At 52.7% G+C, this 16419-nt stretch overlaps 1 protein-coding gene across 1 annotated transcript in view; it reads right to left on the reverse strand.

Moving 5' to 3' along the window:
- Positions 1 to 16419, reverse strand: part of ARHGAP35 (Rho GTPase activating protein 35) — a 147016-nt gene that overhangs the window by 5195 nt on the left and 125402 nt on the right. Inside the window, exons 4-6 of the mRNA XM_030807864.1 lie at positions 11734 to 11811; positions 10127 to 10258; positions 434 to 539 (exon numbers count right to left, since the gene is read on the reverse strand). Coding sequence (XP_030663724.1) covers positions 434 to 539; positions 10127 to 10258; positions 11734 to 11811 — 316 coding nt within the window. The remainder of the gene's footprint in view (positions 1 to 433; positions 540 to 10126; positions 10259 to 11733; positions 11812 to 16419) is intronic.

Raw genomic sequence — 16419 nt, forward strand, 5'->3', positions numbered from 1 at the left:
GTGTCCTGGTTCTCCCCAGCTGGGAACGTGAATGCTGAGAGAGGACTTTCAGGGACTCTGAGGTGTTTTTGATTCAGGAGAAGATTTCTGGAGCACCAGCACCAACCAGATCTTCTCTCTCTGCCAGCTCTGGGGCACAGGCCTACAAGAGGCCCCACGCCCGCTGGAGCTAAGTACACTATCTGGTGTTAGGCAGGTTTGGGGCCACATGGGCTGCCCTCAGACAAGAGCAGGAGGGAGGCCTGAGGATGGGCGAGAGGCAGAGGCTCTGGGCACTGAGCCCAGCGGGCACCATGGGAGGCCAGCCAGCATCCCTTCCAGGCTAGGGCCTGAGGCGTCTACTGGCTTGTGGACAGAGCCTTGTTCTGCGACGCACTGACCCTGGCTGTCAATTTTCAGGAGGAAAAACCAACCAGAAGGCCCTGCGACTTACTTGTTTAGGTGAGAGATGACATACTTGAAGACTTCGTGGTTTTCCTTTGGAAATTTCTTTAATACCTCCTTAAGGGCATGCAACTTCTGCTCCCGGTCGTTGATTTCTGAGGAGAGAGAAAACCAAAGCCTTGCCTTTCATGGCCAAGGCTGGTGGCCACCCCAGGACGTGCTCTGTGATGGGCCTTCTCTGAGGGCAGCCCAGGGCTTTGGGATGACACTAACCCCACTCTTTTCCCCAAAGCCTGTGCCCAAGGCTGGCACACCTGGCAGTGGCACTGGCCCAGGGGCCTGGCCCACCTCGGCGTCCCAGGCCCCCGCTGAAGGGCGGCACTGTGTGCCTGGGGCTTCCTGGCTGGCCCCCACCACCCAAGACAGAACGATCCGGAGAGACTCTGCCATAAAGAACACCATTCTTTGCTCATCCGGTTGCCCCTGGAGACAGGCATCCCTACGCAGAAAGGCTGCTTGCTTCCTGACCAGATGGAGACGGGCGGCCGCTGCCACCCACCCACGCCAACAGACCTTCGAGGGAGGGAGTCGGTCATGAGACCAAGGCTCTGTCCTTTTCCTAGAGACACAGGGACCCTCCACACATCCCCGTTGGAGGGGCTGATGGAAACAGTGGGGAATTCTTATGCACTTTACCAAAGGAACTACACACCCCCTTTTCCCCCAACGCCCACACTTTGCCTATCATGGAATCCTAATGTCCTGGGGGAGGGAAAACAACTGCCTGGAATGCAGCTGGTAACCTGTGCCAGGCCCAGTTCCACGAGTCCCCACAATCGTGTGAGGCAGGAACTCGTCACCCCATTTTGAGGATGAAGTATCTGAGGTTAGAAGTTGCAGAGCTGGGACTGGCTGTGGGGCCTGAGCCGTGGCCACTGGGCTTGACATCCCTGAGTGGGTGTGGCCCACCTTGGCTGGGAAGGGCATCGGGGCTGGTGAGGCACAAACGTCCCAGAGCCCACCTGGAGCCCAGCTGGCTAAGACAGATTTATCTGTGCAGGGAAAGATGCCCACATGTTTCCTTCTTGGACTCCAGGGCTCAGAAGAACCACAGGAGGGTCTCACGGAGATGGCAGCGATCTCACAACTGGCGGCTGTGGGGGTGGTGAAGAGGGGGTCTGTTAAAACGCAGATGATTGCTAATGGGCTCGGGGGCTCAGGCTCCTTTGAGATAGATGATGGTGCCAGACCGTCTCCGCCGGAGACACATGTGTACCATTCTGCTGATGAATCCGGGAGGGGTGCGGACTCCCTGAACCGGGTATTCTTTTCTTTCTTTTTTTGTTTTTTTGAGACGGAGTCTTGCTCTGTCGCCCAGGCTGGAGTGCAGTGGTGCGATCTCGGCTCACTGCAAGCTCTGCCTCCTGAGTTCACGCCATTCTCCTGCCTCAGCCTCCCGAGTAGCTGGGACTATAGGTGCCCGCCACCACGCCGGCTAATTTTTTTGTATTTTTAGTAGAGATGGGGTTTCACCGTGTTAGCCAGGATGGTCTCGATCTCCTGACCTCGTGATCCACCCACCTCAGCCTCCCAAAGTGCTGGGATTACAGGCATGAGTCACCGCACCCAGCCCTGAACCAAGTATTCTTTGGGAAACCCATTGCTTCCTAGTCACCTTTGCAGCAGGTGATGTGCCCAGAGGGTCAGAGTTGGGGGAGTTGCACAAGGACCCTGGTGAGAGTGAGACTTGGAAGAGCAGACAGAATGCCAATGATGGGCACGCTGAGCAGGGAGGAAGGTCCTGTGGTGGTCTGGAGTCCAGATCCTGACTCAGATGGCCCTGGGTACAAATCCGGCCTCTTGCGTCAACCGTGTCACCTTGGGCAAGTGACACCTTAGGGTCAGTCTCCTTGTCTGTAAAAGGGGCTGTGGACAGTGCCTCCTTCATTTGGTGACACCTGGCAATTAAATGAAGAGTTCACAGCTGGACAGAAAATAAGGGCACCTGGGAGCCAGTCTACTCGCAGGAGCCTGTGGGGAAGGGAGGATGCAGGGCTGGAAGGGACAGAGCTCCAGGAGCTCTCCTGGGCAGCCTAATGGGGATGAATGAAACCTGGCAAATCTGTGGCCTTGAGAGTGTGACTTGATAAGAGCAGTGTCTTGGTAACATCTGTCTATCAGAAATGACTAAAGAAGTCCTGGGAGCTACTTATTGGGCTATGAACAGCTTCATTTCTCTGAATCCAAGGTTTATTTTAAGGGATCCACCTCAAGGGCACATTCTTTTCTTTTTTTCTTTTTTTGAAATGGAGTCTCGCTCTGTTGCCCAGGCTGGAGTGCAGTGGCGTGATCTCAGCTCACTGCAACCTCTGCCTCCTGGGTTTAAGCGATTCTCCTGCCTCAGCCTCCCAAGTAGCTGGGATTACAGGTGCCCACCACCATGCCTGCTAATTTTTGTATTTTTACTAGAAACGGGGTTTCATCATGTTGTCCAGGCTGGTCTGGAACTCCTGACCTCAGGTGATCCACCCACCTCAGCCTCCCAAAATGCTGGGATTACAGGCGTGAGCCACTGCACCCGGCCATGGGCACACTCTTTTCTACGACCTTGAGTCTTCAAACAATTCATTGTCATGTTACAATAAAATGTTTCATAAACCAAGTAAACTGCTGTAGGGAGGACAGAAGACCGTATTAGAAAACACGAGCAGCATGTGTGTGGTGCAAAGCTTCACTTAATAAAATCGTCATGCCCCCTTCCAGCTGCTAGCTTGGCACAGGAGGACACAGGTCTCTCCGTAGGTGCCTGCACGACCCAAACACAGCTGTGTTTGTCTTAATTAGGCATCGAGTGGTAGCACCTTTACATAAGAGCTGGGTCTCATCTCGTCCTCTGGCTGGAGGCAGGAAACGGGGCTGGCAAAGCCTAGGTCTGCCAGGGATGCCTGCTCTCCTTCCTATCTGATGAGCAGCAAGGGGGGTGGTTTTGTTTCTTCTTTAGGGGGTGGGAAGGGGCAGGGGCGGGAGTTACAGAGCCTGCTTTGATAATAATTTAGGGGCTGGCTGGGTGCAGTGGCTCATGCCTGTAATCCCAGCACTTGGGAGGCTGAGGTGGGCAGATCACTTGAAGTCAGGGGTTTGAGACCAGCCTGGCCAACATGCCAAACCCCATCTCTACTAAAAATACAAAAATTAGCCAGGTCTGGTGGCGTGTGCCTATAATCCCAGCTATTTGGGATGCTGAGGCAGAAGGATCACTTGAACCTGGGAGGTGGAGGTTGCAGTGAGCCAAGATCACGCCACTGCACTCCAGCCTGGGTGACAGAGCGAGACTCCATCTCAAAAAGAAAAAAAAAATTTAGGGGCTGCCCCCTAGAATCCCAGCCTCCTTCTGCATGTGCACCTCAGCCGAACGCCTAGTGAGGAGTGAGTGGCCAGTCTCCTCACCTGCTCCCCTCCCCACTGGCTGCCTGGTCCAGGTGCTCCTGAGTACTGAGCAGCACTAGGAGCTCGCTGGGCAGAGGTCAAGGAGGGCAAGAGGCCCTTCTGCTCAAGTCTGGCCCACACTAAAAGCAAGCCCGACTTTGTGAACATCCTTTGACTCAGCCCCATTCACCTCTTTCCTTAAGCAAAGCTTGCCCTCACCCCTCTAGGGCCTCTCTGCAGAGGGACCTACTCTAGGCTCCGGATACAGCCTCTTCACATGGCAAAGGCAGCAGCGGCTGCTTAGGTTTGGGTGCTGCCCGAGTGCTGGCAGGACAGCTTCACAGTGCTCTGTGCATGGCCCTGATCGTAGACCCGAGTGGAAGGTGGGGCTGGGCGTTACCATATGGCGGCTGAGAAACCCACTCCAGAGCCCAAGAGAAGGCCACAAGGCTGGTGATGGCGAAGGTAGATGGGACCCAGGCCTGTCTCCCAGCTCAGCCCATCTGCTCTGGGTCCCCGCCTCCCTGCACATGGCAGAGCCCTCTCTGACTGCAGTAATCCTCTGACAGGAAAGGGGATGGGGGGCCTCCAGGGTGCTGGCTTCACCAGCTAGGACACTTTCTTTTTTTGAGATGGAGTCTTGCTGTATTGCCCAGGCTGGAGTGCAGTGGCACGATCTGGGCTCACTGCAACCTCCACCTCCCAGGTTCAAGTGATTCTCCTGCCTCAGCCTCCTGAGTAGCTGGGATTACAGGCCCGGCTAATTTTTGTATTTTTAGTAGAGATGGGGTTTCACCATGTTGGTCAGGCTGGTCTCAAACTCCTGACCTCATGATCTGCCCACCTTGGCCTCCCAAAGTGCTGGGATTACAGATGTGAGCCACTGTACCCAGTCACACTGTACCCAGCCTTTTTTCTATACCCACCCTCCCCTGACCCAGGACTGGGGGGGCACCAGCAGTGTCTGTGCCCTGTGTGGCATGTTCAGCTGCCCTGGCTGGAACCAGACACAGGTCCCTCAACAGTCCTCAGCGAGGGAGGAGGCGACTGACCCAGAGGCAGGTGAGCATGAGAAGGGCTGGGCTGAGCACGTGGGGATGGGCGAGGTTGTGCGGTGACAGCGCCCCATTCTTGCCTCGTCAGACAATACGAATTCTTTCATTCTCAGATTTGGGAGGCCCCTCCTCCTTGGGTCATTTGTTCATCCGCAGTGGGTGGGAGGAGCAGATATTTACGGGGGCCCGCTCCTGCCCGTATACTATTTTACACACTGGGGATGCAGTAGGGAACAAAAACCAAATTCCCTGCCGCTTACGGTCTAGTGGAAAGAGGGGAAAGGACCCAGTGGGTGCCTCTCTAGTCCAGGAGCTCTGGGCTGGCTCCTCGAGGCCTTCCTGGCCCCACCCGTCTCCCCTCCTGACCACCATCCTCATCCCCGGCGAGTTCACGGCGCCTCTGGCTGGCTGCTGCTTGCTGGGCATGGTGCTGACTGGGCTATCCCTCTCCAGCCTGGGCCTGGGTGTGGTCAAGCACACACTCCGGCGGCTCCAAGCCAGAGGCCTGGGGAACAAGCTGGTGGCCAAGAGCCAGCCCAGCCCGTGCACCCTGGACACCTGCCCCATGGTGCTGCCGAAGGCTGGAGCCACAGTCTGTGTGGACCTGGTCACAGGGCAGCGGCACACTCAGGGGAGCCACTCACCATCTTCAGTGGAGCCCTGCTGTACAGGGACCCGCAGCTTCAATAGGTAGGCCGGCCCGCCCGGCCAGGTGTCTACACTGGCCAAAGAAACAGCAGGGGCAATGGGCTCCCTGGTGTCCCTTCTGGGACAGGGCCGTCAGGGCACCCAGCCCTCGGTGAGCTGCTGCAACCCGGACCCGCCACGGTACAGGTGCTCAGGGTGGCTTCTCCCCACGCCTGGCGTGTGCTGGTCTGTGGATTCCCAGGTCTGCTCGTCCAGACTTTTGGCATAACCTCCACCCCCTTCAGAGTTCCCTCAGGACCCAGACTGTGGAGGGCCCAATCCTCACATCCTTTGCTCCCTCAGCCTGCCCTTTGGGAGTCAAGACACTTAGTTTTTTCTAACAACAACCCATCCTGCTCCAGTGTGTGGTCAGGGGTAGACAGGAGTCCAGGGGCGTGGGCTGGGAGAGACGGTGGCCTACGGAGGAGACCCCAGCCTCCACACTGCGCTCACCCCTTTGCTTGGTTCCACTCCAGGCGGCTCTCTCTTGCTCAGGGGGCGTGGGCTGGGAGCTGTACCTCTTCCTGGGACATCCTACATTTGAACTTAGGGGCCATCGACTGAGACAGCAAGAAACGTCCAAGGGAGGCATTTTTGGGCCAGTTGAACCAAGATAGCCCGGACACAGATCCAGCAATTTAGTACAATAGAGACCCCAAGAACTCAGGAGGAAGGGGAGGGGACAGCCAGAGGACACAGGGACCTTACCGATTAGCTTCCCATACCTCTTACAGCAGACACACCAGGCCTCACAAAGCCAGAATACTGATCCAAGGTCAAACAAATTGGCGGCAGAGACCCCGTTCCCAAAGAACACTCCTGCCCTGGCTGTGCTGCGCCACTTGCCATCACTGGCACCCAGGCTGCCAACCAAGCTCTAGGCCTGGGTCCGCTGCTGCCAGCTTGGTGCCTGGAGGAAAGTCCCTGCTGGCCGCCGCTGACCATCTGCACGCCTGCATCGCCAGGAAAGGGAAAGCCCGGCTCAAGGTCACAGCCCTTCAGTGATCACGCAGGCTCGTCCGGCGTCGGCTCTCCCCACCCCAGGTGGTAAACAACTCCAAGGCCAAGACCTCACTCTGCAGGGCTCAGGATGGAGAATCCAGGCCGTCCTTCCCCGGACACATGGCTTTGCAATCACCTGTTGAATGTCCTGTCCCACCAGACTGAGCCGGGGACCGCATATGTGTGTGCCCACTGCCATCTGTCCCTGTCCACACGGGGCCTGGCTAGCTGTGAAATTAATGACCCCGTACGTGGGTGTGAGAAGCACCCCCATGCCCTCGGGCAGCTATCTGGACAGACCAAAGGAAGGCAGGATCCCAGAACCAGCAACGTCCCAAGGCAGCTGGTGAACAAGAGCCCAGAGAGCAGCAGGGCCGTCCCCTGGTAACCTAGGCTGCACTGTTATCTCTAGCCCCAGCAGTCTCATCTGTCAAATGGAAAGGCTGAGACAATGAGCCGGCATCCTGAACCATGTTCGGGTCACACATCCCCTTCAGCAATCTGATGAAAACGACTGGTATCTCCTTAGGTTAAAAAGACTGAATTTTGTGAGCTATTACAGGGAGTTAATGGGGACCCTGGAGCCACAGGTCCTTTGGTCCAGACCCTCTGGCTTGAGATGGAGCCAGCTTTAGCACCCCTTCCAGCACAAAAGCCATAGGACAGGGCCTGTGGACACCAGCTGGATGGGGTCGACTCCAGACAGGCGGGCAGGAGGGAGTCACAGAGATGGGGAGGCACCAGGCAAGAGCGACTCTTGAAGGTGGGGGTGGGCTACAGGGAGGAGACAGAACAGGTAGCGCAAGCCTTTTCCTCTGCCTCCTGAAACCCTGGCCCATCTCCCCTGTGAAGCCCTCTTCCTTACGTCTTCCTCGCTGGGGTTTGTGCACTTCAAGCTCAGCTTTGCTCTGTCTTCAGAGAACTTCATTTGCACCCATGTAGGCAGGGACTCAAGCCCCGGCTTGCCACTCCCTAGCGGTGTGACCCTGGGCAGGCTGTATCACCTCTGAGAAGCTGTTTCCTTCTCTGTAAAATGGAGATGTATTATAATACCATCTTCCTCAAAGGAAGATCAGTGGTGGGAATCAAATGCCTTGTGGAGAGTCGGGCCAAGCCGAGGCAGGCCACACAGGCCACGGACAGTGCGGTTGCTGCTGCTGTTCATTTTTGAATCTCCCACGCGTCACCTTGAGTGTGGTAGGAAAATAACTGGCAAATAATCACAAACGTCTCTATTTTGCGGGTACCTTTTCAGCAGTGTTCAATATTGTGAAATTCTGGAGCTAACAAAACCATTTGCTAGTGACCTTGATATTTGTTGTGATGGGATTTGAAACTGGTTCCAAGGCCTGAACATATAGAGACACAATTGCTCTCAGGGATTAAGTAGAAAGAACTGGGCAAGTTGATGTAGCCATGGAAACCCCAGGCAGTCTGGGAAGAGCTACTTTGGGGCACAATCATCTTTTTTCCATAATATCCCTTAACACTACTAACTTTTGCACTGCCTAATATCTGTGGCTCAGTTATACCTGGCCCTGCAACATCCACAGCCCGGCTTTTCAGTCAACTGCTCTGGCCGGGAGAGGTGCCATGTCAGCAAGATCTTCTCCTCTCCCACCCGCTTCGGTCAGGTTCAAGACAACGGAGCCCCCGCTGAGTACCGTTGGAGACAGGAAACAGACAATGGGAAGAGGAAGTGGGAAACCTCCACCCTTTCCCAGGCTGCTGCAGTAGCAGCGGCAAGAAGCCACCTCCTGAGCAGTGGAAGCTGGGTGGAAGCTGCTGTGGGAAAGGCGGCTGATTCCCTATCAATAGCATCTCCCGTTCCTGCCGGCCCCACAACCCTACACAAAAAGATGTTGTGTCAGCAGTTCCCGCAGAAACAATGGGGTTCCGTCGGGTGGCAGGATTTCACGCACCTCTAGATGGCGCCAAGTCAAGACAAATGCAGACAGGAATTCCCGGCTTCCAGCAAACTGGGTATCAGTCCATGCCTTCCTCTTTTCCTAACTTCCACTGTGAGACAAGCCTCCGTGGAAAGAAAGCTGGCTCCAGAATAGAGATTTCCCATGCGACTTCACATCTGTGCCTGCCTGGAGCCTGCTGGAGAAGCGACTGCTGGGAAAGCCTCTATCTTCAGACAGCAGGATCAGGGGAGAAGCCCGCAATGGTCTCCACCCGCTAACTCCCCTGGAGAAACCCTGACTCCCGTCTTCAGAAGGCAGGCTACTCTATGACCGTCCCAGGAGTACCACACTCTCCTGCCCCATCCCTGTGGGCTTAGATAGGGTCAGGAGCTGTGAACAATTCCAGTCAGCTGTCCAGAGTGTGGACAGAATAAGGTGAAGGTGGCATCCAGATTGTGAAAACAGACACCATAGGAAGTGTAGACCGAGACCCCGCAGCCCTGTCACTATTGAGGCTCCGACAGTTCAGGGGTGGGCTTCCTACACACCTGTCTCCCTCCGATGCTACTAAGAGTCAGTGACCTAGGACTCGGGGCCACGCTGATCCATCACCTCCCTCAAATTTCTGCCTACACCATCAGCCTTGTGAATAAATTGTGCTTGTTTAAAGCTCCCTCTTTAGAGTTGGGCAGTGACAAGATGAGACTAATGTCTTGCCCCTGAGGAACACATCTCCTTTCCTCTTCCCCACCCTCTGGTTGCTGGATCATGGGTGGCTGTGATCTCTGGGCAGCTGGCAGAGACACTCCCTTCTGCAGCTGCACAGCAAGGGCTGCTGCTGGGTCTTGGCCTGCCAGAGGCACAAAGCAGGAAGGCTGCTGATGACTTAAAAGGTAGTGAGGGCCACATGGTGGGACGCTCTGAGAGGTCAGGCATCCTCTGTGGTACTACACAAAGTCCAGGGAAAGGCTGGCCAGCGAGAAGGCTCGCCCATCTGGACAAACACCTCTAGAGAGAGGCAGGCTGGGGCAGGAACAGCTGATGAGGCAAGGTGGCATGGCACACAGGATACCATTAAAACCAGAGGTGCTAATTTGCTACAGCATCAAATGATCACTTGGCCAGGGCCACTGGAGTTGTCTCTTTCCCTCCAGAGGCCGGCTTCCTAAGAGGCTGTAGGACCCTAGACCCATGTTAACGTCATTACATGAGAGGTAGGAGAAGACAGGTAAGAAGAGGGGAAAGAAAAATAAGACCTACTATTAAATAGGTTGTTCACAGCCTCACTTCTAGGCCTTTCCGAATAGAATTTCATCCGCAGGAGTAGGGATGGTAACAACGGCAGGACACAAGGGGCAGGGAAGGTTAAGTCGACCACAAGCAAAGGAGCCAAGTCTGACACCGAAACCATGCTCTTAACTAATGAGAGTTTGGGGGAAACCTGCAACTCTCTTGGTGTAACCCCCAGATAAGCACCTAAGGTCTACAAGGGCAGGAGCCCAATTTGCAAGTCCCATTGCTGTCATCTGGTTAATTCCCTTGGCCTCTGTCCTTCAAACCTCAGCTCTAAGAGCCAGTGTCCATTCTGAGGGCAGGACCTATTCTTCTAGTGCCGAGCCCTTTCTCCCTCAATCCGCCCAACACTGGGCTGCCGGTACTCACTGTGTGCTTCCACCAAGTCGATCTGCATGTTATACGGGACCAGGGGGTCAGGCAGTTCTGAGAAAAAGCTCTTCATGGCACCGGCCACGGTATTCACTGTAAAGTCTTTCTCTGCCAGGTCCAGGTTGTGGTCTGAAAGGAAGTCAGGAGAGTGAGGCCAAACCATTCTAAGCCAGGCAGAAACATCAGGACAACTCGGGGCTCGGGAGAGGCTAGAGAAACCTCAAGGAGCCAGAGACGGCCTCAGGACTGGCAGGGATTGGAGGCGTGGGACTTGTGAGTGCTAACGCTGAGTTCTGAGGTTCAGGCATGGGCTGGCCCCAGCACCTCTTCCCGAGACTGCTGAACTGCCCCATCTACCACCCGCGGGGCAGGGGTGCTACCCCCACATGCTGGTTTTTGGTGCCAGGAGCTTGCCCTCATCTGGCTTTGATATGCTGTTGCCTCTTCCTTACTCCTTTCCCATCACAGAAGGAGGCTGCTTTCCTAAAGGGTGGCTCACTTTCCAGGTAGGTCACAAAGATGTTAGCAACCACTGTGACTGCTGCCTCCATCCTTGTCCCCTATGGCGGGAGGGCAAATAGGCTCATTTTTTCTCTCTCTGGCCCTTCCCAGCCACCAGCACCGCTGACCCATGTCTTGCTTTCCTTCTCGTTGCATACATACTTCAGTGCATTCCTGATGACGAAGAAATCTCTACAGATGGACAGTACCAGGTTCCATTGTGTGGGAGGTAAGCTGGTACAGGATCTCCCGTATATACAAATGCATCCCACACTGGGGGCTCTACCCTCACTTTGGCCTCGTGTCTCCCACAGATTAGCAGGAGTTTCCCTGTTGTGTGGTCCCCTCTGCCTGCTGCCGGCCAGCTGAGCCCGACTGCGGTGCTGCGAGGCGCAAGGGCCGCCCAGCTGGGGAGTGGATGTGGTGTCCGCTCTGGGTGGCGCCTCCTGCCCTGGCTGCTGATAGATGGGAATGTGCCCTGTTCTGGTGCTTTTGCTTCTGGCACTGGGGCACGTGGCTTCTCATCCCACAGTGTGGGCAATTCCAAGAGGTAGTTTGGCTGCCTGACTTTAGGCCTCTTGAAGCTGGCTCAGCTTAGGAGAAGGGAGTCCCTGCCAAGAGCTATGTAACTTGGGTCTATGTCCCAAGGGCTCAGCTCCTCACACGATGGTCCCTCACTTTCTCTGGTGCTGGGACTTTGTGAGGAGGGTAGATCTGAGGCCCTGGCAAAACAGGATCACATCTCAACCCGACTTGTATATCATGTGCCTGCAACTAGCTCTGCATGGGCAAACAGGCAAAACTCTTCAGTGTGGTGAGGGAGGCATGTGCCCGGGCAACCTGGAAGAGCATCTGTGAGTGGCAGTGTTGGGAGTGGCCTACATGACCCAGCTTTGGCAGGGATGGTGCTTCGGTTCACTGACAGGACCTGGTCCCCACCTCCCCACTGCGGCCACACATGGTCTCTTTCTCAGTCTCAGCACCTCGTGGCTTTGGGTCTGTGCTGGCAGGAGTGCCCCGAAGCCCCACAGACAGTTCACCGAGTCAGCTGTGTCTGCCTTGACCAGCTCTGGCCTCGGATGCCTGGCCAGGCTGCACTTTACCTTGATCAAACTGTCTCTGCAGACTCTCCATCTCTGACTTGTTCCCGCTGACCCGGTAGATGCCCTCCGTGCTCAGTCCTGAGGAGAAACAGGCAGGGTCTTAGGAGCAGGAACTGGAGAGCAGAGAATGAGGAGGGCTGGGCTCGAAGACAAGGAGAAAGCCAGGGAAAGTCCATGGGGTGCCCACCACAAGAGAGGAGCAGGCCTCAGCACACTCTCGTTTGATTTTTCTAGATGCTTCAACCCATCTGCCTGCCATTTTCTTTTTCACTTAAAAATTTTAAAGTATTTGTTTTTTGGTAAAAATGGAAAGACTATAGAAGCACAGCAGCTAAAGATAACTTCTGTTCATATTTTGATGTATACTCTTGAGTTTTTCATTTTCATTTAAAAAATAGAGGTAATATATATTTTAACCCAATCACTTTCACTTACAAAGTATGTTGTGAACTTATTCTAATCACTTCAAGTTCTTATTTTTTACATGATTTTAAAGACACCAAAGTATATGATCACTGTAAGAATAGTCATGCTGTTAATCATACAGGGTTGGCTGGGTGCTGTGGCTCACACCTGTAATCCCAGCACTTTGGGAGCCTGAGGCAGGAGGATCATTGAGGTCAGGAGTTCGAGACCAGCCTGGCCAACATAGTGAAACCCCGTCTCTACTAAAAATACAAAATCAGCTGGGTGTGGTGGTGCGCACCTGTAATCTAAGCTACTCGGGAGGCTGAGGTAGGAGAATTGCTTGAGCCTGGGAAGCGGAGGTTGCAGTGAGATGAGATCGCGTCATTGCACCCCAGCCTGGGTGACAGGTGAGACTTTCTCAATAAAAAAAAAAAAAAGAAAAAGTGATAGAGGGTTTTCCAAGTTTTTACTGTTAGAAAATTAACTTGTGCAGGGTGTGGTGGCTCACACCTGTAATCCCAGCACTTGGCTCATGCCTGTAATCCCAGCACTTTGGGAGGTCGAGGTGGGAGGATAGCCTGAAGTCAGGAGTTCGAGACCAGCCTGCCAACATGGAGAAACCCCGTCTCTACTAAAAGTACAAAATTAGGTGGGTGTGGTGGCACATGCCTATAATCCCAGCTACTCGGGAGGCTGAGGCAGGAGAATTGCTTGAACCCAGGAGGTGGAGGTTGTGGTGAGCCGAGATCACGCCATTGCACTCCAGCCTGGGCAACAAGAGCAAAACTCTGTCTCAAAAAAATAAATAAATAAAATTAACTCACAAGTATGTTTTTTTGACAACTAGTAAAAGCTTAACAGATTATTGGAAATAGGTATTTCTTACTTTGTGAATATCATATTCATGTTCTTGTTAATTTTCCTAGTGGAGTGTTCTTATTTTGAACTTGAGAAAGTCTATGAATATTAAGTAATTATATCAACGTTATATATGTTTACATTTTTCCTTTTTGTTATCTGTCTTCTAATTTTGTTTATTGAATTTGTTGAAGTATATAATTCAAAAATTTTAGGCTTTCAAGACCAGTCATTTTCTTTATGATGTCTTCCTTGGTTTTTATGCTTAGAATAGGTTTTTCCTATTCCTATATCAGCTATTGTTTTTTTCCTTCTAGTTCTTTTTATCAGTTAAAAAAATCATTTCATTCTGTGATCATTCTGGAACTTATTTGGTGTATAGTGTGATATAAGAAAAAAAGTAGTAAAAGTGAATTAAATACGTAAGTTAGAATAAAATATCAAGGGCAGGATGGGCTCCCACTCCCTCCCCATCCCACCCTGGGCAGAGGAGCGCTGTTCAGCTTAAGAGTGGATTCCAAGTTGTCTACTCAGTCCACTCGCCCTGTCCTGGGAATGAAGTCCACTCTGTGAGCCATCAAGATCTCAAGGACTTTGTCTAAAGGATAGTGAAGTCACTGTGAAAACTGACATGGGATCTCATGGCTAAAGCAACCCCGGGTCCCTTCTGAAGACTGGCTTTGAACGACTCTGTCTTGCTGAAGGTGCACAGAGGAAGCACTGTGGGTGCTGCCACTGGACAACAGAAACAGTGCAGACAGTAGAGAGCACCGGGCCCTGGAGTCAGTCAGGCTTCCGAGAGCCACGTGTTGGTTGTTATTGTCACTGCTACCTCTGGAGAGACAGCCATCAGGCAAGATAAAAGCAACTGGCCTGCCTGTTTTCTGGGGTCCCAGACTTCTTGAGACTTCAAGAACACTGGAGTAAGAGGCATCAATTCTCTGGCTTAAAAGCTGTTAATTGCACCAAGGCCCTACCCCCGAGAGAAAAGAAGGTTAATGGACCAACCCCAGGGACATCCTACCAAGCAACGCCTAGTTACAAAGGAGCTGCCACTGCTGTGCTCGCCTGGGAGGAGTGCTGGCACTTTCTAAACCAGAGTGGTCACACGCTGTGCACTGAGCTAGGTGTTTTGTCCCCGTCCACCATTCGCTTGTTTATTAAATAAACGATGATGCCATTTAATCTCCCACACCTCATGGGAAGAGCTATTGGGTGGGTAGAGAATACACATGAGAAAACTAAGATTCAGAAAGGTGAAGTCCTTGCCCCAGATCACAGCTGCTAAGGGGCAGAGTGGTCTAAGTCCGGGGCCTCTGCCACTGTCCTGCCTCCTTACTGTTCCAGAAGACACCTTGCTCAAGCTTCTGCTGCTTCCTATTAATCCACCAGGCTGGGGTGCAGACCACAGCACCCGCCTTTCCCAGAAGCAGCACCACACTTGGGTGAAGCCCTCTGGCCTAAGCACCAGGGCAGCTTTTGAGATGGCACACCCCTACCCCCTGTGCTGTCGAGACCCTGCTCACCAGCCCTAGTTAGTAATTTTTCCACTGACTCTTCTCAACTGCTCTCAAGACATATTTAAACTTCTACCTATTTCACATATGAGCAAGCCTTGGGTATGTGTCAGCAGGCTCAAGTCTTCATCTCCTCATTTGAAAAAAACAAATAAAACTAAATCTAAGTTATTTTCCCTTTCCTTGAATATCAGCCCTCCATAATACAAAGAAAATGATAGGACAAATAGCACCAGTCTCAAGAGTCCGGAATAATGCAGCAATGTCACTGTTCCTGAGTCTCAGTGTAGAGAGGCAGTCTCCGAGCTGCAGAAGACCTGGCCAGCCGAGGGCCGCACGTCACCTTCTGGTGACCCTGACCTTCAGCAGGACTGAGGACTGCTCTGCATTGCCTCCTAATAGCCACCGGCCCCAGCATGAGAGGGCAGGAGACGAACTGCAAATTAGTGATCTGGCAATTATCAGTGGTGTGGACCTGCTGAAACTTCACTAGATGGATCGTCACACAAATGGAAGCACTGGAAAGCACGAGGCCGCACCAGAGCATCAATTAATCATCAGCTTAGTACTTCCTGTCATCTGGGCACATGTTTATTTTATGCAATCTCATTTGAAAATAGCAACCCTGCTGCTGTCGTACACAATACCACGGCGTAATTTAGGAAAGGTAGCATTTGCTTGGCTAGTGCAATTTATCATAACTACTAATTAGACATCAATTAAAAAAAGATTAAAAAAACTGAGAGCAGGCTGCAAACACCACCAAGGCTGCAGGGAGCTGGCAACCCAGGTGAGAGATAGGACGCTGGAAAGAGCACGGGCAGCTTGCCAAAGGCCTGAGACCACAGCAGGAAAAGGGCTGGTGTCCTGGAGCAGAACCCCTGGCAAAGATGCTGGATATTAAGGCATTTGTGTCTGGAACACCCCAGTGTTCCTACATGGAAACACTCTAGGGGTGACTCTGGCCCACACCCGCCAGCGGCAGAAGTCAGAATTCTTACCAACAGTGACCTCCACCCACGATGTCTACTGCAGGCTCCCAAGTCCATCTGAGAAAGCCTCAACCTTAAACTCACAGGCATCCTTACCTACCAGAAATCTCCAAAGACCCATGTCACCAAAGCATAGCCTTGGCTGCAGGCCTTTTCTGTTTCTCTCCTTCTGTTTTAAAAGGCCTCCCTACTGGTTGCAATTATCTTCTATGTTTAAGTTAATCTTTGGAAATAGAACAAGAAAAAGCTCAGAACAGCCAAGATCACTATCTTCAAATATCTGAACAAGGCCATGTAGAAAAGTCTTGTTCTGATGGTTCTAGGGCACAGAGCTACAATCGAGAATGGAAATTACAAGGCTGGGTGCAGTGGCTCATGTCTGTAATCCCCACACTTTGGGAGGCCGAGGCAGGCGAATCACAAGGTCAGGAGATCAAGTCCATCCTGGCTAACATGCTGAAACCCCGTCTCTACTAAAAATACAAAAAAAATTAGCTGGGCATGGTGGCGGGTGCCTGTAGTCCCAGCTACTTGGGAGGCTGAGGCAGAAGAATGGCGTGAACCCAGGAGGTGGAGCTTGTGGTGAGCTGAGATCACGCCACTGCACTCCAGCCTGGGTGTCAAAGCGAGTGAGACTCCGTCTCAAAAAAAAAAAAAAAAAAAGAATGGACATTACAGAATGGCAAATATTCTCTCAATATATAACTATTAACAGCCATAGCTGTCATTCATTGGAATAGACCAGAATTTTCGAATCTCCTCTCACCAGACAACCATCTGACTGGGGTACTGTTTAAAAAGATGAATACCTGGTCTAGGAAGCTAGCTAATAACAATAATGGTAAGCCATTTATCAAATGCTTACTCTGTATGAGGCACACGATGCTAAGTGCTTTCGTGCCTTTTCATAG

This window comes from Nomascus leucogenys, unplaced genomic scaffold (genome assembly GCF_006542625.1).
Source record: "Nomascus leucogenys isolate Asia unplaced genomic scaffold, Asia_NLE_v1 Super-Scaffold_241, whole genome shotgun sequence".
Lineage (NCBI taxonomy): Eukaryota > Metazoa > Chordata > Mammalia > Primates > Hylobatidae > Nomascus > Nomascus leucogenys.